A 22,073-nucleotide genomic window follows, 5' to 3' on the forward strand; every position below is an offset into this window, starting at 1 on the left:
CTAGGCGCAGAGTGTGTTTTCTGGATCGTTCATCTTGTATAATTTATTCCAGAAGTGCCTTTTCCAGCCTCTTGTTAACTCAGCTACTTAATTGGTGGGTCATAAAGATCTCACAGATGCCCTCATCTGACCTGCACTGTGCAGGCATCCAAGAGCTGGCAGTAATGGGCTTCCACCTGCAATTCCCTTTAATGTGAGTGAGATACCATCTGGGTATGTAGCGTTACACAGCCTTTTGATTAATCAAATTCTCCCTTACCTCTTTCCTTTTTTATCCAAAGCTAAACAGTTTGGGCTCTTTATTTGCTTCTCTGAGGTCAAAGGTATGTGAATATCAGGAGTCCTACTATGGTGTTTCTTCTGGAACTGCTGATGCAGCTCCCCTTCGCTGCAGTTACAGTCCTCCCCCCATGTCCTCGTTATTATTAACTTTGGGGCTGTTAATACCTTGGGTGTAAGCAGAGTTGGCCATTGCAGGAGAGGACTTTCTCAGACGCTGACATGGCCTGGCACAAGCTCCTTTGGTCCCTGTAGTCATATTCAGTGGGGCTGCCACATGATAGAGGTTATCATGGGAAGACCTTCATGATGAACATGAAGGACCCTTCAATAAAAGAACATAAAATAGTATAAAACTCATTTGTGGATGTGTTTCTGGGTTGTCCTCATGCCTGCAGGTCCTCCGGTCACTGGGGGCTATCAGTGCTAGGCATGGCTGGTGGGTTTTCCATTGCACGTAGGGTCTTGGGGTGGACAAAGCTGTCCTGAAAGATGGATCCCATTGGTCTCTGATACCTGCAGGTGGTCATGGGTCCTGCAGTCGTCATCCAACCTTGTAAGAACAGCATTTGCTTTGGGGCCAGGAGGAAAACTTACAAAAATAAGTATTTCTGGCACTATCCCTGGCCAGGCTGTGTTTGTGGAGAAAACGCTTCTCTTGGTGCCTTCTTGGCCTGCTTTTCCTGAGCTGCTGGATATTTACTCAGTGCAGTCACCCCAGGGGCGTTCTAAAAACTAAAGCCAAACTTGTGATGTTCATCAAAGACCCTCTAGATCTGTGATGCCTTCCCTGCAGTAGCACTTTGAAGCTCCAAGTCCTCTTTCCTCCTCCCCAAGCTAGAAGGGAAAGCCAAGCCTTTAATATAAGTCCTAATAAGACTTGTTGTGTTTTACAAGAGAGGGAAATGAGGCACGGTGGAGCGAGCAATACATCCCAATCACACATGCAGTGTGTGGCAGGCTTGGGTCCATGATGGATAAAAGCACTTGGACACACAGAGCAGCTCCAGGACTTTTCGGGATGAGCTTGAGGTTCTTGTCCCCCATATACCAGCAGCAGTGCTGGTGCTCAGCGGGACATCCAGGACCTGGGGTTTGGAGAAGGGACTGTTGTCATGCATGCTGACATCAGGGCATGTTAGGACATAGGGTTGGTGGATGCCAAGGCTGAACATGAGCTGTCTTGGTCTGGGCCAGTCGTCTAGACTGTCGGTGCTGCTGCTGGAGGTAAATAGACACTCCCTAAGCTCGCTTGATCTCATGTTCATCTCAAAATAGGTCGGCTATCGTGTCCTGGAAGTACCTGTCTCTCTATTTGCTTTGTGTTAATGAAAACCTCCCTGTCCTCCTCCTGCCCGCTGGTGTTCAGCCGAGTTGAGCTACTTCATTTACCTCCTATTAATCAAACCCAGATGTCCCCTGGGTGATAAATGTGGCTGCGCAAATACTTGAAGCATCTTTACTCCTGGAGTTTGGCAGGCTGCTCTTCCCATCCCCATCGCTTGTTATGATTTAGGGGGGGAAATAACCAAAGAGGGAGTAGGGTCACCTGGAAAGGGCTTTTGGGGAGATATGTGGCTGTGTCGCTGCTGCAGAACATCCAGTGAAGCAGAAAGCAGATGCGGGACTGATTGTGAAAAAAAATGCGCTTCATGCCTTCAAAAGGAGCTGTTTCATGCCTCCAAAAGGAGCTGTTTCATGCCTCCGAAAGGAGCTGTTTCATACCTCCAAAAGGAGCTGGTGGCTGCCAGTAACTCCTGAAAATTCCTGTCTGGGGAGGTGCTTTGCTTGGTATTTGCAGGGCTGGTTCCGTAAGGGAGGCGTTATCCTGGTGAATTGGTTCAGGCTGTGTCACAAGCCGCTGGAAGGAGATAAAAGCTGGGGATGGGTTCAAAAGGAGGGTAAAGCTCAGGGGCTCGGTCCATGATGCTTGGGCAAAGCAAAGCTTGGGGAGGGTCTGATCCCCGCACATCCAGGACTGGGCATTGCCTGGTGCTGGGGCTTTGGCCACAAGGAGCTAGAGCCCATCCCTGCCATGTAGTGGCATTCCTTGGCTTGGCGGGACCTGTGGTGCCTGAGCTGGGTCTTCTACCTTCCCAAGGCAGCTTTTGGGAGCCCAATGCAAAACCTGGGTCTGTTTGGGTATCACGTTTGCTCTCCTAATTGCTATGGGAGATCCTTGTAGGTTGAAAAATGGGTTTGGGGTCTGCAAGGGCATCTTCCCAAGCTGTGAGAGCTGTCTTGGGTGATGCCTTTTGCCCACAGCAGCCTCAGGGAGCTGAGTTTAATTCCCATGGTACCTCTGATTGCAATGAGAACCATTTCTCCATGATGCAGTGAATTCGCTGGATGGAGACTGGCTATTTGGACCACATTCAGTCCATGGGACCAGGAGCAGGAGCTAAGGAGGACACTGTCCAGCCCCAGGTGAAGGGAAAGCTTTGGTGTCCAACTCAATCCCGAGACAAAAACCTGTCCTTAAATGTGCAAGGGTCAGACATTTTGCTGGGTGTGTGTTGGGCTCTGTCTTTCTTTCCCAAGCAGAAGCTTCAACAAGTAGGTAGGGCGTGGGCAATGGTGCTCATGGCTTTTTCCCTGTCTTTCCAAGTGGCTGCAGTTCTTACGTGGATATATTTAAACCTGGAGGAAACCAGAAGCAGGGACAGAAGTGCCAGAAAGCTCAGCTCTCATGTCGCTGATGTCCTCCTTCCTTGGCCAGCTCTGTGTCATGGTGGACTTGCTTGCACAGTGTAGAACACCAACCCCACAGGGTTTCCTGTCTGCTTGTGCTTCCCCAGGGCTTCATTTGGTTCCCTGCCTCTTAATTTATTATTATTAGACCAGCACTGTTATACGGAAGGGGTTTATTTTCCTTCTGCATCTACAGAATTGCCAATTTCCCAAATTATTCTTCTTTTCCACTAGGATATTTACAAGATCTCACTGGTGGTGGTGCTGTGGCTGCTGCCTGTATGGGCCCTGAAACGGCCCATGATTGATGGTCCCAGGGTGGACATGGTGCAAAAGCCAATCTGCTGCTTGTTTTATAACTTGAACATTTGAATGCGGTGGAGGAGCGGGGGTCCAGGATCCAGAGTTTTGGAAATCTTCCTTGTTTGTAGGTGTTGCTGAGTGGGGATTTTTAGGGATTTTTTTAGCACTGAAGGTAATTAAAGATTCAGAAAATTTCTGAATATACTTATCTGTGCACGGGGTTTTTCAGATGAGTTTAACTAGCTCAGAGAGGGGCATGGTAACTTGTTTATTTTCTCTTTCCTCTGCAAAATGGCACAAGTTTACTGGATTAATTTCCTTTCCAGTTCCAGTTGAGCAGCTCAGGTTAGGTGGAATGCACAGAGATCCCTTAGAAGCAAGCCAGATTTAGGGCATAGGGAATTGTCTCTCCTTGAAGTCTGCTCCTTGCTTTGCCAATGTAACACAAGCCCAAGCATCATTGGCTCCAATGTGGGGAAGGATAGGTCCCCTTGGTCGGAGCAGCAGGAACCCAGGGATGACTTGCTTTTCTCCATTGCTGACTGGTGCAGAAGGTGGCTGATGCTTGAAAAGCATCTTGCTTCCTCATTCCTATTTTATCTTTCAAAGACCTGGAATGTGGGAGGCACCTGAGGCTCTCCTACCTCTGCCTTGTTGCACGGAAGAGCTTCATTTCTACAAAAGAGGGAAACCTGTAGCAACAGAACAAGGGGTGATAGATTTAAACTAAAAGAGGGGAGATTCAGACTAGATAGAAGGAGGAAATTTTTTGCCATGAAGATGCTGAGGCGCTGGCACAGGGTGCCCAGAGAAGCTGTGGCTGCCCCATCCCTGGCAGTGTTCAAGGCCAGGTTGGACGGAGGGGCTTGGAGCAACCTGCTCTAGTGGAAGGTGTCCCTGCCCGTGGCAGGGGGTTGGACTATGCGGCCTTTAGGGGTCCCTTCCAACCCAAAGCATTCTGTTATTCCAGGGAAGAGAGGATAGCTGGCTTCTTCTAGCATAAAATCCCATCCATCCATCCATCCATCCATCCATCCGTCCGTCCATCCATCCATCCATCCGTCCATCCATCCATCCATCCGCAGTGGCAGCTTCAGCATTTTGGCTGGCAGCCGAGATACATCCGCTGAATGCTGCTAAAAGCTGGCGTACAGGCGCAAAAACGCTCTTTGCCAGCAAACCAGGAGCATGATTTAATAGGGATTAAGCACCCTCCGGGGCTGCTGCTGACCGGGGGATGCCGCAGCGGCCCGCGGGGCAGATTGCTTCAGCAGGTTGACATCGCAACTTAGAGTGGAATGTGTCTTTTAGGATTACAGGGCTTTTCACTGCCCAAGTGCCCATTATATTGCCTGGGTGCCTGGAAAGAAAAGATTTTCTGTCTGATAATGGTTTCCCTTTGGTTATTTGCAAAAGACCAGTACATGGTGGCCAGCATGCAAGCAGGTGGTCGAAACGTGCAGTTGCATAGCTCGTGGATCAGCTCGTTATTACAGGACTTTAATTAGGAGATGGGCTGTGCTCTCTGCCTGCAGAGCACTGCCTGCACTGGGAGTTTTGCACCCTGGCTGCTGTTTCCGTAGGACCAGGGCTCATCCCCTGGGATTGCAGAGGAAATGGGCAGAATAAGCATGTTGGTTGCCTGAGGATTGCTGCCTGTGTTGTGCATCACAGGGGGGCACGCACGTGTGTACAGTGTATGTGTGCAAGCTCTTCTGGTAGGACAGCATCCTTTGTCATGTCTTCTAGCATAATCCAGGTTGCCCAGAGAAGCTGTGGCTGCCCCATCCCTGGCAGTGTTCAAGGCCAGGTTGGACACAGGGGCTTGGAGCAACCTGCTCTAGTGGAAGGTGTCCCTGCCCATGGCAGGGGTTGGAACTGGATGAGCTTTAAGGTCTCCTCCAACCCAAACCAGTCTGGGATTCTATGATTCTGTGATAATGCCTGCATCATGTCCTACCCAGGGTACTGGAGCGATGCTTTGTGTTCTCAGAGGAGATGCAGTGTAGCCTCAAAGAGGACACTGTGGAGCATGTGTGAAACCTGCCCTTTTTTGCTGTTTCTTCAAATACTTTTAATTGGTGATGTTTCCTTTGCAAAGGTGAAAAATAATAAGTATAAGGTGTAATGTGGGCTCTTGTTCCATTAGCTTTTAGTAGAAGCAGGGGAATGCGAAAATTGATTATGTCTGACTCAAGTCACAGTTCGTAGAATCAGCCATGTAGAAATAGGTTATAAAACTCAGGCTGTTCTTGATTCAGGGGCTGGTGGTTGGGGGTTTTATAAGACCCGTTTCAGGTTTTATTTCTAAAAATGCTGATCTATTTCCATGTATTGGATTTGTATAAAAACCAGGGGATGGGGAGCATGCCTTGCTGTTGTTCTGCAGCCAGAGTGATGCTCCAGCAGACTTCTTGCCCTGGCATTCCATGTAGTGGAGCATCCCCCCATGGGATGGGACCAACATCCATCAGATGGCCCATAAACTCACCTCTGTTCACCTCCTGAAGTTCAGACAGTTGTTTTCATACTTGTATACTGGTTTTTCCTTTTTTTTCCTTGGCAACATCCATCACAAGCCGAAGGTAACATATTCCCCCTGCAAGAGAGGGAAGCTCATCTCCCACCTCATGAAAAACTGCTTCAACCTTATGCACAGATTTGACACAGAGACTTTGTGTTTCTAAAGGATGAGGCTTTGGTTTTGTTTAAAAAGAAAAAAACAAATCCAATTTCCAGCCACAAAGAGAAAAAGATCCTTATTGCAGTGAAGCAAGCTACGTAATAAATTACTGTCTGGGTGAGAACAATAGATTTCTGGCTTTCTGGTTATTCGTCTCCCTCCCTTGCTGTATCACTTTGTCAAGGCAACTGTTTTGGGTTGGATTCTGTGGCCGTTTGCACTGGGTTGTCACCTGGCTCTTCCCTTCTCTCCCCAAATCCCTTTACTTCTGTGTTTATTCTAATGGCTCTGTTTCCAAGCACTGTGGCATTCGCTTGCTCTGTCGCATGCCAGGCTCATGGATGGCACTGCAACGTGGCAGCTGTTGGGTTCCTGTCCTGTCACTTGGGCTTTTCTGCATCACCAGGTACCAGAAACCAGACCTGACACTGGAGGGATGGTGAAATACATTAAATGCTCAGCCAGCTATGGGTACATCAGTATCTGAAAAGCCCAAGGCTAGCTCCAGCAGCAGTCACTCATTGTGGTTTCCAAAGATGTTTACATTTAATTAGAAAAGGGTGAGATCCAGGATATAATAATTTACATTTCCACGCTTGGTGGAAATGTTTTGGCATCTGTAAAGATAACAGCTTTGGAGCAGCAAATCCAAACCAGACACACGATGCTTCATCTGTGCTCGTGGAGATGCAGCAATACCTGGATGCGGGGAGTCATGGTTCATCTCGATCGCTTTCATTTTCCATAGTAACTGTTCCTGCGGCTGGCTGGGTATGAAAGCTGGCTGCCAGCAATAAACTGCTCATTTCATGCTCTGAGATGCTCCCAGCGCCTTAGAAAGACACGTTGCTAATTACTTGTTGTTAGGAATGGGCTGGATTAGGAGAGAGAAAATATTGCTGCTGAAGGAGCTCATTAAGAGGAGATGGTGGGAAGTGAGCCGTGTGCAGCCGTGCTGATAGGCAGGAGTTCAAGCCCCAAACGCAGATGGTCAAAGGTCCTTCTGCCTGTACTGCTGCCAGAGTGTTGGCTGTTGGACGGTTGTTTGCAGAGTCAAAGCACAGGGAGGGTTTCAACCGACCTGGACTTGCTGATAAGAAGCAGATAAGAAGTTGGAGAGTTGTTCTGCATGAGCTGCTCTGCCCTGGTCTGTGCGGTCAAAGCATCCCTCACCTCCCAGGTCTGCGGCTGAAGGGACCACCTTCCCCATTCAAATTGTGCACTTCAGCAGCCTGGAAAGCCTGGCTCAGGGAAGACAATGGTCAGGCAGTGTGAGGGACGTGATGATGGAGGGTTTGACCACTGAATCATAGAATCCCAGAACGGTTTGGGTTGGAAGGGACCTTAAAACTATATAGTTCCAACCCCCCTTGGATCATCTAGTTCCAGTGACCATATATTGTTCCTCTCTGCCCAGCCCCAGGGAGGAACCAAGAAAAAGAGGGTGGTGACCAACAGGTATTCACTGTAGGGAACAAAGAGCAATGGGTTGATTCCTGGAGGCTGGACAAGAGATGTAAAGATTGATGTTGGCTGCTGGTGGGGCAGGAGATGGTTTCTCCTGGCTGGGGCTGGGTTGGAGCCTCTCCCTGGGTCTCGCTCTGGGACTCTTCAGTTTGGTTTTACCATTATCTCATGCAGGCACAGATAAATACATCTGTGGGCTGCTGCGATGTTTCTTGGTTCATGTCTTGGGTGTCTCAGAGCAGAAGGGACCTGCTAGATCACAGCAGAATTTAAAATTTATGTATGATAAACTGCCCAGGGAGAGCAAACGCATGAAGAATGTCCTACCACAGAAGTCTCTGAAAGGACATGGCTGCTTTGGTACGTGAAGAATCTGCGCCGTGGCTGCCTTTTATAGGAATCATCTCTTGTTCCTAGAAAAACCTGAGATGATGAATCCCATATGGCAAGAAAAAGGCTTTCAGTGATCTGTCAGGGTAGGTCTGGAGCCTGTCACAGCCTGTGTCTCCGACGGCCAGCCTGCAGTGGAATTTATGGGGAATAAATCTCTTACAGAGCGAGGCTGCTCTGCATTACTTCATTCCTCATGGAGGAACACAGGATTGGCATGGGAACATTCTTAGCCTGTAGATGGAGGATAAGTAAGGAAGAGACATTGGTTTTCCAACTGGGATGCCTTAAGTGAGTTATTTAAACCTGCATCTAAACAGCTGAGGCCGTGTGGTTGGAAAGACGGTCTGGGTGCTTGCCATTTATTGGGGTTTGGTGGTCCTTGGACCTTTTGATAATTGAATTTTGATAGAGGTGTCTAAGTCTGGAGAAGCCTCACACTAAGCACTACATTAAGCAGTTCTGCCTGACTCTGTATTTTGGAGATCATTTCCAATTACCTTGCCTAGGTGTTAGCACTATTAGCTCCTGGCAATGTAGTTACCGGATAAATCCACTTCCCAGTTTCATTGGATAGTGCGGTGATCCTGATTCTCTTGTCTTTGAAGGCCGCAGCATTCAAAGAAACTTGTCATGTATAAGAAAGCATTTTAGATTTTCAGCGTCCATCCAATAGAAGTGAAAAAAATGGCAAAAACAACCTCTTTATTTTATTTCCAACCAGGTTGGACCTCAGGTAGGAGTGAAAAGGTGTGTGGTTGTTGGCTTACTGGTAGGTTAGGGTGTTGGTTTGCCTTGCTGTATTGGAGCAAGAACTGTTTTAGGAAGATCTCTTCATGGGCATGGGGCCGGAGTCCCTGCTCCCTTGGGCTGCTGGGGCACTGGTAGAAATGCTTCACAGGGAAGAGCTGCTGTGAGATGCTCTTTGACACTGCTGCAGTCCGGTTTTTGGAGAAGCTTTGTCTTGATGTGCTGGAGAGAGGATGACTGGAGCATCTTCCCTTGTGGGAGAACATACATATGGGGTCCTCTCACCCAGTGATGAGCTGATAGACATGCATTGCTGTCCCTGCATGTTTGTCATCTTCTCACCATGGACTCACCTTTTCTTATATCATTTTGGTTGCAAGTTCCCCTGTGCTCTTGCCTCCCACCCATCTTGACCAAAATGGATTCCTCCTCCATTGCTGATCTTCACCTATCAGGCTCACCACTTGCTTCCACAAGTTCAGCAAGCCTGGAGCACCTTTGGGAGAAGGGGAATGAGCATCAATTGTCATAAAAAATGCTTGTTCTTAGTGAGTTTATTTGCTGATTAAGGGTAAAACTGTATAATTGCCATAAACTGTATAATCTTGCTAGAGCAAGAACCACATGTAGATCACTTTTAATAACCACTATTAGTAATAATAATACATTACAGTAATGCTGGTAATTATTAAGTTATAATAAGCAGTTTGCACATCTATTGACATTTTCTGCTGATGATTCCTTGTTTTATGGTCATAGTAATGAGCACGGCATAAACTGCGCAGGTCAGGCTTGTGCTTTGACAAAGTGGGGTAAGAAGGGAGAACAGGAAGAAAAATACACATTTGAGGTTGATGTCTATTAATTACTATTAAGGAATGTGTCTGGAGTCTGGGAATCCTTGGTGATAGGCGCTATACCAACACAGATCCAAGGGATCACCACTCCCTGAAGAGCTCTCATGAACACATATTTGCTCAGTTTGGGAAGGCATCAACTGCTTTGATGCTCAAATGTGGGTTTGGGTTTTTTCTGTGAAAACCTCTTGTTTGTACATGTTTTGAGGGTGAGGCAAGGTGGGAAACCTGCTCCAGGCAAAGAGATTTACTGACGTTCAGCACTAAAAAAAGCAGGAGACCATCCAGCCTGTGCCGCCTTCCTGATGGAGAGAGTTAATTTTGGAAATGGAGAGATCCTTTAGCATTAGTGCGGAGAATAAACCTTTGTGGGTGGACTTGAATGAGCCTGGATCTAGATGGATCCTTCCCTTCCCAATATGCCTCCTGCCAAGGAGGAGGGGACAACATGTGTGCCTCAAAACCTGTCCCTTATGCAAGGTTCCTGCTTGGACCAGGAACCAGCTTGCAGGATCCAGAAAATGGGCCTCTGTAAACCTGTGATTATCTTGGGTTTGTTTTGTCAAGCACGTTTTATATGTGTTTTATGTGGTAGAATTGTGTAGAGCCCCGGAAATCAATCGGGTAACAGCTGAAAAAGCCTGGATGGTGACCAGAACCCTCATCTGAGCATTGGGACATCTCTGGGCAGGCTGGTGGAATTGCAAAAGGCAGTTGCAGAACTGGGAGAGACTCATCAGAAATGGGAGACACTGCTCAGGAAGAAGTATGAGAAGTGGGCAGGGAGAGCAAAGGAGGCTGTCTTAAGTGATGAAGTGCTTGAATATCATCTCATGGAGTCATAAAACCATTCAGGTTGCAGAAGACTTCAGGAGGTCTCTAGTCCAACCACCTGCCCAAAGCAGGGTCAGCATCAAGTTTAGACATTATCTTGATGTTGTAGTGATCATATAGGCACGTGTGATCCTAACCATGAACCCTGTAATAGGAAGAGAGTGGTTTGGAAGGGCAGTTCAAAGGACAAATTCAGAAAACCCAGAGCTGGTCACTGCCGGGGAGTGCCAGGAGGTGCCACAGAGCCAGGATGTTCCTCTACTTGTCGAGCCTGTTTTATTGACGCCCTGGGTTGGGGATGGTGGCACATTGGCATAGCCAACACGCTGGGATGACCACGTTGGTCTCTGTGTCATTATGTGATTCACACCGACTTGATGCAGACTAAGCATCTAATCATAGAATCCCAGACTGGTTTGGGTTGGAGGGACCTTAAAGCTCATCCAGTTCCAACCCCTGCCACGGGCAGGGACACCTTCCACTAGAGCAGGTTGTTCCAAGCCCCAAAGAAGATTACAGACTGTGACTTGCTCATCTTTTATCTTATTGTAAGGGTTAGATGTCAGCTAATTCACTATCAATGCCTGGTCATCTGCTCTAGGGATCTTTGTGTACTTATGATGATCATCCTATCTCAGGTGTACGTGGTAGCTCATCACCCTTAAACACAGGGAAGTGTTCCTCATGCTAAGTTCTGGTTTTCTTTAGAGAGAGGTGAAGGTACTGCAAGGTGACTTGGTATTAGGGTTTCCTACTACTGGAGATCCATAAGTATGTCAGATACATGTTTTGTGATTATTTGCTGGACCTGGTGACTTGTAACAAACCCGTTCCCTTTCAGTCCACTGTCTCTTCTGTTGCTAATCAGCAAAATACTGGTAGGGCACGATGGTGAGCACCCCAAAAGTGGAGTCATGTGCTAGCCCTTGCTCTGCTTTATGCTTTATCATGTATGTTCAAAGGGGAGCATCCCCAGGGCAGTGCCCTGGGCTTCATTTGCTCCAGTTCCATTTTAACAAAAAATATAAAATAGGCAAAAAACCCTTTTGGATTGTGTTTTGTGGCCCCAGGGAATGGAGGATACTCAAGTGTTGCCCCCTCTATCAGCTGTGCTCTTATGGTCACCTCCCCATGCCATTGTGCCCTCCAGGACTCATTGAAGCCACCTATTCCCCCAGCTCTTTCTTTAGCACTTTCCATATGATAATTGGTGCTTTCCATTTGGTAATTGGCACTAATTAGCTAAAAGGGGAGTAGCATGCCCTCCTCCAGGGTGCCGTGCTCTCTGGAGTGCCTCCTTTTACTTCCTTGTCTACTCTTTTTTTCCTTTCTCCTTTTTAATACGCCACATGCCTGTTCAGGATCTAATATGTGATATTGATCTACAAAATGAGCCTTTTTGACAGTCGGGGTGCAATTGGGAATACTTCCTTGAGCAGATGAAGTCCTTCGGCCAGAACTGCTCATTCTCGGCAGTTTCCAAATGAAGCCACAATTGTTCAGAAGTGACAGATGAGAAATAGTTCAGAAGCTGGAAATTGCATGAGCTGGGAACAGATTTTTTTTCCCCCTTCCCTTCCGGATGGCATGTGACTCACTCCGAATTTGCTTGGTAATTTTATACTTGTCTCAAAGCCAACTGTAAATATCGGCTCCCGGTGAAGGAGAGGGCGAGGGATGAAGTCGCCATGTCCTGCAGTGTGGTGGGAGCTCCTGTGTCTCCTCCCTCCCAGCCTCAGGGAAGGAAGAATATGAGTCTTTACCATAAGACACTGGTCCAAAGCTTAATTTGTGAGCAGACATGCCCAGCACGGGTACAGGAGCTGATGTTCTCTGTTCTTTAAGGTGTGATTGGCATCCAGCCATGGAGAAATAAGGAGGAAGACAGCATTAAAAAGCCCCTGTATCTTCTATAGAGCCATTCTCCTGCAGGGAGAGAGGTTTTAAAAACAGATTGTGGTGTGAGATCAGTTTCACCTCCACGTGCAAACCTCCTCGCTGAACCATTTACAGCCCTACTGTTGACTCAGCATCATTTACTGCCGCCATCCTAAAGAAGCTTTTCAATTATCATCCTCTTCCTTCCCCCGTCCATCATTCCCTGCTTATCACCCTTATTCAGCACAGCTAATGCCATGGGATTTTTAAATCAAGCTTTTTACTTTTGGGTTTTTTTTTATTGTGCATGTGTCTGGAGGTTTTAGTTTGGATTTTAAAGAGGTAGGCAAAATGTCTGTTGTTGTCCTTAGATGTCGGAATATTACAGAAATGGGATGTTATTTGCATACATGGAAACTCTGTGACCATGTAGGATTATTATAAACGTTGTTGGAAATGCAGACGTACAACAAAAAGTATTCAGCCTTTGGTAACTGATAGGCTTTAGCTGCTTTTTATGTTTACTGGGAAGTCATTTCTTGCCTTTCTATGTTTTGCTCTCTCAGGCCCCCTCCATTCTCAACGTCTTTCCCAAAGGGATGGAGAACTCATCGGTGGCATCGGCCTCCTCTGAGGCTGGGAGCAGCCGCTCTCAGGAGATCGAGGAGCTGGAGCGTTTCATCGACAGCTACGTCCTGGAGTACCAGGTCCAGGGGCTGCTGACAGATAAAACAGAGGCGGATGGCGAGAGTGAGAAGACGCAGTCCCATGTCTCACAGGTAGGCAAAGGTGTTGTGTGGAAGAGGGCATGGGGGATGCTGGTGGCTTGGGTTGGGGATGCACGTCCAGCTGAAGCAGCTTTTCTAGCGTTGGGATGTGAAGCAGGACATAACAAAACACTAGATTGGGGGCAGCTTGCTTGTTTGGATATATGTACACACACACATATATACACATATATACATATACATATACATACACATATACATACACATACACATACACATACACATATACATATACATATACATATACATATACATATATATATATGAGGTCTCCAACCAGTTGGTAGAGGTCTCCTGCCCAACCGGCTTTTGGTTTTGAATGGTCTCATGGTGTATGCCCTGAAGCTTTTTGACTTCCCCAGGGTGTACAAAGGAACGACCTTTCATTTGTAAATGGAGGAAGCCTCTCTCCATCCCTAACTGGTTTGCCAGGGTGAAAAAGTCCTGGGAGGATTGGAAAGACCTGCAAGGGCTGCAGCAGGGGGATGCTCAGTGCTGAGATGTGCTCTGGTCTGTATGCGCGGGGGTGCCCATGAAATAATCAAGAACAGAAGGTCAATCAGAAGCCCCACATGCTCCCCAAAAGTGTGGGGTTTGTGGGCATTTTTAGTATGTGTAATAGCCTTTTTGCTCATTTCATGGTTGTTATGCCAAGGAAGGAAACGGCTGTATTTCAGAGGATGGGAATACCAGCAAATAGGGGGATGGTTTTAGTGGGGATGTGGTTTGGTGTTGTCGTTAAGAATGACTTAATTCTAATTAGGTTTATGCCTAAAATGGACATTTTAGGTCCAATACAAGGAGAAATGAAACCTCATGAACTGTTGTTGTTCAGAGGGATATAATTTGTATTCTGGTGCCACAGCGTGCCAGATGTGTGCTGAAGATGTGAACTGTTGAAAGAATTAAGGAGCCCATGGTGCAGGGAGCAGCAAGCTCTGGTCTGTGCCCTTGGGCTTGTAAGACTGCTGTGATCCTCTGTTTGTGATAGAGGTGCTTTCCTGCAGGGTTCCCAGTAGGGTAAAATATTTAGGTTAGAGACCGCTTAGGAGGCTGAAATAAGAATGATAAGACTGAAGGGTCATAAGTGTAAGGATATGGCCATTATTAGGTAGCTGAGATGTGTTAGAGCTGCTGGAGGGGCCTGCTGGTCTGACTTGGGTCTTTGTCTCTTTATATGGGGTGCAAGGGAGACTGACCCTGAGCAGAGATCCCCAGACCACATTAAGCCTTATCTTTAGTTTAACATCTAACAAGACTGCGTGTGACAAAGCCAAGCTGAGGACATGATGATGGGGAGAAGGGCAGAGTCCAGGCTGGGTTTGTCCAGGATCACAGCTTCATCCAGCATGCAGGGAAGTTTTGTTGCTCAGGTCTAGTAATTGCTTACTAATGAGGCCCTGTCTCCCTAGGGCTTCATTTTGCTTTAACTTGGGAGGAATGGTTGGATAGTGAGGGGAAGGAGCTCCCCTGCCAACTGCCAGTGGTATCTGCTTCTCCTGTCCCTTGCCCTGTGCACCTCACGTGCTGGTGGTCACGGTCACAGAAGCCAGTGTCCCCAAGTCCAGCACAGAGGAGCTTTCTCTTCACCCCAGGAGTGGGGCCATGTGAACCTCATGAAGTTCAGCAAGTGCAAGGTCCTGCGCCTCAGTTGTGCTTTAACCTGCCAGAGGGGAGACTGAGATGAGCTCTGAGGCAGAAGCTGTTCCCTGTGAGGGTGCTGAGGCGCTGGCACAGACTTTTCCCAGAGAAGCTGTGGCTGCCCCATCCCTGGCAGTGTTCAAGGCCAGGTTGGACACAGGGGCTTGGAGCAACCTGCTCTGGTGGAAGGTGTCTCTGCCCGTGGCAGGGGGTTGGAACTGGATGAGCTTTAAGGTCCCTTCCAACCCAAACCATTCTATCATTCTATATATGAAGGATCTCATCCTTACCTGATACCAGCAGTGTTTATCTGATTTATCTCAGCTATGCATTTCTACTAGAGCTGAGGATCTGATCCACATCTTTGGACCCTTTATATCTTAGCTCGGTGTAAAGAGATTACCAATCAAAGTAACCTTTTTAAAACCAGATTTTGCTGAAGAGGCTTTTCACAAATTGAGGATCAAAGCTCTTAGAAATAAGAGAAAATAAATTTAAAAATCAAGTGCTCTGAAGTACTTTATAGTGCATTTTTAACCTAAGGCTGGAAAATGCCTGTGTTTGAAGTGGTGCTTTGGAGGGGCTTCAGGTTAAACAAGCAAGTGCTGCTTTATTTAATGTATCAAGCTTAAAAATGCTATTGAATTAGAAACAAATTAATAGTCAAAGTTCTACAAGCACTTGAAGCCTGTCTACAGCTCTGCTCATAAGTCCAGGCTCCCTCTGCATCTAAAGGACAAAACCTGCTAATTCTTGTGGCAGCCCATGTAAAAGTTTTGCGTTAAGATATTTGGCTGCAGCAACTAAATCCATCTTCCAGGGGTAAGAATGGGATTTTAGCTTTCCCCCCCGGCCTTGAAGAAAGGAGCTGCTGGGTTTTTAATGTCAGTTCTGGTAATGCTGTCTTCAAGGATGGTCAGGTTTTATTTTAAAAGAAAAATGAAATATAGTGAAAGATCTGAACAGTGAACAATTCAATTAAACCACTTTTAGAAGCATCTCAAATTAAGCAGCTAAATGTGGTTGTACCCCAGGCCACTGGTGTATAAGTTGAATTAGGATTTCTATGTGAAACTCCAGCAAAATCCAGTATTCATATTTTTAGGGCTGTATATGTGACAAGAATTGAAGAGGGGCTTTTACATAGGTCACCTGCTTTTATCAAGCCATGTTTTAAGGGTAGCATTAAGAAGTAACTGTCTCTTGTTTCCCAGTGATACTCATTTCCCATCTCATACCCCAACTTTGTGTAAGAAATAATCAGGAAATCTTATTTCTGATTTTCTCTTCCTGATCACTTCTTATCAAAGCAAGGAATAAACATGCACATACCCTGCAGCTTGTTGGTGTAACCTGGTAGAAGCCAGCCTGATTGAAGGTGGCACGTCCGCTCTTAATGAGAGCTGGATGAAGAAGGATGGGTTTAGGGGGGAGGCAGTGGACTGAAACAAAGAAAATTGTTTTTAACTGCAAGGTTCTGTTAGCAACCTTAATCTTTACTGTTGGGCAAGTTACTTAATCTGTCTGGGGTTTGTTTCCTTGTGGCTGTAATAATGTTTACCCTGTCTGAGAGAGGATAAACCCACTGACCCACATGTGTGAGGTGCTTGGATGGTATCACATCCCTGGATAACTGCTCTCCATGCCTAGGGAATCATCAAATCCCAGACTGGTTTGTGTTGGAAGGGACATTAAAGCTCATCCAGTTCCAATCCCCTGCCATGGGCAGGGGCACCTTCCACTAGAGCAGGTTGCTCCAAGCCCCTGTGTCCAACCTGGCCTTGAACACTGCCAGGGATGGGGCAGCCACAGCTTCTCTGGGCACCCTGTGCCAGCGCCTCAGCACCCTCACAGGGAAGAACTGCCTTATATCTAACATGAATTCCCCTGTTTAATTTGAACCCATCACTCCTTGTCTTGTCGCTACAGGGAAGGAAGGAAGGGACACTGCACACTGCTTCATCCTCCATACCACTCGCAGGGGAGCTGAATCCATCCCCAGTCTAGAGAATCCCAAAGTGTGGGTGTTCCCATGGTGGGGATGTCTCCAGCCTTGCTCCAAACAGGAAAAAGAAGAAAGTCAGAGGGAAAATGCAATTTTCTTTTGGCTGTGAACATAGTAATGACTGAGGTGTACCTTGGGAGATGCCTCTGGGCATGTAGTTGCACTCAGAATTGTTAAGGGGATAGGTATAGGTCTAGCAGAAGGCTCTCAAGTATGATACCATCATGAGCTTCTCCAAGTACATCAGCAGAGGTGGCAGCAGAGTGATGGGCAGCTCTTTAAGGAGCTTAATAAAGAGATGGATGAGGACCTCCCATCTAGTGAGCTAGAATGGGCTCTCTGAGGAGGGCAGAGCAGTGCAGGGATTGTCAGCAGATCTAGTGGTGGCTCTTTCTCTTAGTTTGTGGCATTATCCATACCTATCAAGAAGCTCTCACGTAGTTGCTGTTTGTATGGAATTGACTTTTCATTTTCTTGGTGCATCAGCTTTGATGATGGCAGCTAAGTGCTTCCAGAATGAGAGACCTCAGGAATAGGGCTGCTCACCAGCAGCCTAAACTTTGTTTGGGGATGACAAAATTACTTTAGGATTAAACAGCATCTTTCATGTTTGTGTAGTGAAAATTGTGCTCTTAAAAATCTTTTCCCCCAGTATGATGCAGCCCTTCATTTCTTTGAGGGAGGTAAAAAAACCCCAAATGACCCCAAATGGAATTATTTTGGTGGAGGCACCTTGCTGTCAAACCTTGGGGAAGCTGGCCTAAGCACCTCGTGGTCCCCTATGGCCAGGAAGTCCCCTGGTGCCCATGTCCTTTACTACAGGGTGAAGCCGATGTGACAGCAGGGCTGCCATCCAGGTTGCACACCATAGCTGCAGAATACAGCAGTCGCCAAACATGCAGCTTTGAGCTCTGTTTTCTGTGCTGTTTGAAATAGAACCATGGGGTTTTGGCAGCTCAGGAGTCATATCTGTCCCTGCAGTGAGCAGAGTTGGGAAAAGCAGAAACTTCCCAACTTCCTGTTTCTCCATGGAAAAAAGTAATCAGTTCAAGTACTACACACCTGAGATACCAAACGCTGTTGGAGTCTGCAGGGAAATAGGGGGGATGGATTTTATTGCAAAGCATCATTTCAGGTGCCTTCCTGCAATTGTTCCGGCATCTTCCCTCTGCTTGCTGTCATCGGATTGAGCATTTCAAAGCCAAAGCTTTTGGGATCATCCTCAAAACGTGGGGGGGGCCACATGCATACAGTAATGCCTGCGGCCGGATGATGCGTGCTGTGCGCTGTGAACTGACACAGCAGTTTTTCCCAGCCTGGCTATTATTTTACACAATCCCTGTTTTTATCCCTTTTACAGTGGACGGCAGATTGTAGCGAGCAGCTTGATGGCAGCTGTTCCCCATCCCGAGGGAAGGGCTCGTCGTCCCACGAACACAATCAGGTAGGGGTTGTGCTTAGCTCTTCCTCACCAGACCTCTGCTTTTGTTCTTGTACTGTGTATGCTGCCAGCTTTCCCTCTCCCATGGAAGGGCAGATGTGTCCCTCTGCTTGGCATCCGGAAGCTCACTCCCACCAAAACCATGGGAGATGGGCAACATCGTGATGTGTGGATGGGTGGATTATGCGGATGGATATGTGGATGGAAGGGGAAAAAGAGTGTTCTATTTATTCCTGAAGAGCTTCATTTTGCCACCCGTGTGAAAGACCTACTTGGAGCATCAAAGCTGACTTGGTAGTATGAGATGGAGCAGGGATAACGGATCTTTGTGTAGCTCTGCTTCTTGGTTATGTGCTGCAGCACAAGGATGGTGTTGAAGGGGACGAGGATTAAATAGCTGAAAGGGTGAACTGGGAGAAGAAGCAATATTGCACATGCTGAGAGCGTGTGCTGGGTTTGCAATGACAGAAGCCAGGTTGTGGGTCGGTTTTGGTGGTTGTACGTGGTGTGAACATCAGCGAAGAGTATTTACCAAGTGCTGGTGGCATCGCTGGAGGTGGCTGTCTCTCCTCTGTGTGAGCACCAGTGTGGGAGAGGCTTGGGAAGGGTGGAGGCATGGGTTTGACCATTGTCACCTGGTTGAGGAGCTGCTCTGCCACCGTGAGACCATCAACTGTATAAGACCAGCATTGCCACCGTGAGACCATCAACTGTATAAGACCAGCATTGTGACCATCCTCACAATCTGAGGAGATGTGAGATGGAGCTGGCTGTAGGAAAGGGTGAAGCAGCATTTGCAGTTTCTGTGGCTGGTGGATGTCCCAGGGCATCAGGACAGTGTTTTTGGTGCTCTTGCCCTGCTTGATGTCTTCCAGGATTCAGTCCCACACGTGGGATCCATAAGAAGAAGCCTGGGAAGCCTTTGCAGGGTGGTACAAGAGGCCATGTCACTCTAAGCAGTGTGTATTGCAGTTCCCAGTTTGGGCACAGTTTCTTCCCACACAAAGCCATGCTGGAAGCTGCTTGGCTGTCGGATAGGGACTCACACATCCCCTCCCTGCCTGGATGCGGAGATGCTGGGAGCATCTATACAACAACCTGCACACAACAAAGGCAAGACCTTGTTGTGTAGGAAAGTGCATGCTGTAAGGGGACACTGCCAAAGATGAGCTTGGAAGGTGCCAGACAGAATTGTGGTTTTAATTTATTATAGCTTTGGTGTGCTCCGAAATACTCGGCAGCAAAACCTTATCCACGTGCTTCCACACCCCCCCCCAGTGCTGCAGCCAGCTTGGATTTCAGCTTGAAATCAATCTAGGAGGCTGGTTTCCACCGAGCCTCCTTAGGTGGCACGGGTGTTAGCAGGACTGGGTCTTTTCCCTGGGGAAGAAGGTCCCTGGCTCTTCACCCAGTGGCTCAGCTGATGTGCCAGTCCCTGGTGGGTACCACAGGAGGATGCAGGAGTCACGTGCGAGTGATGCTTTCCAATCAACGCAGCCCTGACATCTTCCATCTGCCTGGTGCCGTGCTCTCTTTTGTTTCAACTTACGGGGTTTTGTCGTTGTTGTGCTTTGGTTTTGGGGGTGTTTTTTGGTGGTTTTTTCCCCCCTGGGAATTAAGCCTATGTGATCTCCTCCAACAGGGAGCTTGCTTTCTATATACAAATAACATTTGACATTGCCCAAGCTGTTTCCCCTGCGTTTGGGCTCTCTCCCAGCCTGCAGCAGAGCTAGCAATTATCTCTCTCCATGTTGGGCTTCCTTCAACAGTGAGTAACAAATTTTCCTTGGCACCAAAGAGGAGCTGCAATCTATTGTTCTTCTGTCCAGGCAAGCGTTTCTCTTGCTGTTACTGATACACAAGTGAAACGCTGCTGGTGAGGACTAGGTTCAGTTTATCACCGTTTCTGGCTGTGGATTTTTCACTAGTAGCTTTAAATGCTAAAAAAAAAGCCCCAAATAATAAGGTGTTTGTCTTGAATGTAAATGATCAATCACTCTTCAAACCTGCCAGGGAAAGAGCTGGCTAATTATTTCCCAAGGGGTGTTAGAGGCTTTCTTGTTATATTTTTTTAAATGGATTTTGAGGGGCTTGGTTGGAAAATCAAATTCCTGATTTCCCTATTTTATTCCAGCTGGGATTTCTGCATTGCCTGTTGTGCAGTATGCACCATCTTAGTTGAAAAACACTTGGATGTGAGATTTCTGCTGGCTTCAGCTACTGTGAAAATGTGGATTATGTACCCATAACCGTGATATGCCTCACACTGTTCTAATGCAGAGATCAGAAAGGTCATCTGTATGAAAACCCAGGTTAGTCCTGGATCTGTATTCAGCATCTGGTTCCCTTTCTGCAAAGACAGAGTAATCCAGGGCCACATTTTCAAAAGTAATTGGCTTCCTAAAGGTTACAGGGGAGCCTAGGGTGAAACTGGCTTTCCCATGCCTAAAAATCCCCCTCTGCATCCCTTAACTATGTGATGCCTTTGAAATTCTTGTCTGTACGATCCGGCAAGGTTAAGGCAAATAAAAGAAAGATACTGTGTGCATGTGTGTAGGTGTATTATGTATCTATATAAACATTTATATATAATATGTGTGCATATCAACATCCACGGGATGTTGTGTAAGTGCGGGGCTGAGAGCAATTCCTGGATAATGTGCAATTTAAGGGTAAAATTAAGGTGTCTTGATGCAACCTGCAGTCCAGGATATTCCTAAATTGATGTTTTCCCCATATTGTTGGGTGTCTCTGGGAAAGACCACCCCATACTTGCCCTGCTCTAGCACTGCTTGCTGAGACTTCTGCTATTAAGCAGCTGTGGGAGACTATATGGGGGGCCAGTACCCGTAGCCTGGTACTTATACATCCTGTACAAAGCAGAGGCTTAATGATGGAGAAAATTCCCCCTGGAAACCTTTTATGTTGGTCTTTCCAGTTCTCTGGGTGGAAGAAGATGTTCCATCCAAGAGAAGACGTTCTGCTCATGGAGATCTCATGAGATGCATTTTGTGAACTCCTGATGTGCTGAGAAAACCCTGGCCTCGCAATTATATTCAGCTCATCTATAATCCTCCTTGTTTCCTACTGTGAAGGCTCTCATTTGTGCATGGCATTGCCATGCTCCACTAAACCCTGCTGCACTTGAGCAACACCCCACAGAGTCTGCTGGCACCTCTGTGGTGAAGACCACTCCACTGGGGTACCACAAGATACTATCTGAGCACCGTATTGCCTCTATAAATGGGGAAAGTTTAGATAATGGGATCATTTAAAATATTTTTATGTTTGGATTTTTATTTTTTTTTTTTTTTCCCTAAAAAGATCCAGTGGGAAGATTTTATATAATACTTTATTTGCATTCCCCTTGCGAGGCTGTTGCAAGTAGGAAGTTCTTTGATACGTTTCTGAGAGCAATTCATTAAGTAAAAGGCTTCTGGTATGGTATGTATTTAGAGAGCCAGCGGAGCTCTTGGTACATGAAAGGCCTGGCAGCAGCTCCATCCCAAGCTCCCTTTATGTAAAGTGGATTAACAAAAACCAGAGCAACTCTGCGGGTTTGTCCCATTTCTCCAGGCGGTGGGAGAGGGAGGGCTGAAATCCTCCTTCCTGGCCAAGTCTGTTCCTTCCCCCATGGTGGCTGGCTGTCGCCCATCGTCACCAAGCAAAAGCTTGTATAATTGGCAATATGTGGGACTGCAGTTTATTTTACTGCTTATTTACATGTATGTCCATATCCCACTAGGTTCAGAAGGGACTTGTTGCGTTACCAGGGACCTCAAAGGCTTCTCCAGTTGATGGTCATGTTGCCTGTCTGCAGGGCAGTGAAGGAGCAGGCAGGTTGTGTGGATCACATAGGGGTTATCCAACACCCTGCTGCTAGCAGCCTTCTCCTACACCTCCCAAGTAGCTGGTGGTGGAGGAGATGACTTGGTTTGCTTTCCCATTAAGCCAGTAGAAACAGCAACATGCCTGTGGCAGGCAGAGGTGGTGGGTTTCCTCTTTTGGGCCTTGGTTGGAGATGGTTAGCTGGCATTGGTTGTAGATGAATAGCTGGATATGGTCA

At 47.1% G+C, this 22,073-nt stretch overlaps 1 protein-coding gene across 4 annotated transcripts in view; it reads left to right on the plus strand.

The window, feature by feature from the left end:
• CTIF (cap binding complex dependent translation initiation factor) overlaps positions 1-22,073 on the plus strand; it is a 150,677-nt gene that overhangs the window by 16,202 nt on the left and 112,402 nt on the right. For all 4 annotated transcript variants that reach the window (XM_030512942.1, XM_030512939.1, XM_030512940.1 and 1 more), the window contains exons 2-3: positions 12,699-12,911; positions 17,927-18,010. In XM_030512942.1, the coding sequence (XP_030368802.1) occupies positions 12,732-12,911; positions 17,927-18,010 (264 nt within the window). In that variant the 5' untranslated portion in view covers positions 12,699-12,731. The remainder of the gene's footprint in view (positions 1-12,698; positions 12,912-17,926; positions 18,011-22,073) is intronic.

Source organism: Strigops habroptila, chromosome Z (genome assembly GCF_004027225.2).
Source record: "Strigops habroptila isolate Jane chromosome Z, bStrHab1.2.pri, whole genome shotgun sequence".
Classification (NCBI taxonomy): Eukaryota; Metazoa; Chordata; class Aves; order Psittaciformes; family Psittacidae; genus Strigops; species Strigops habroptila.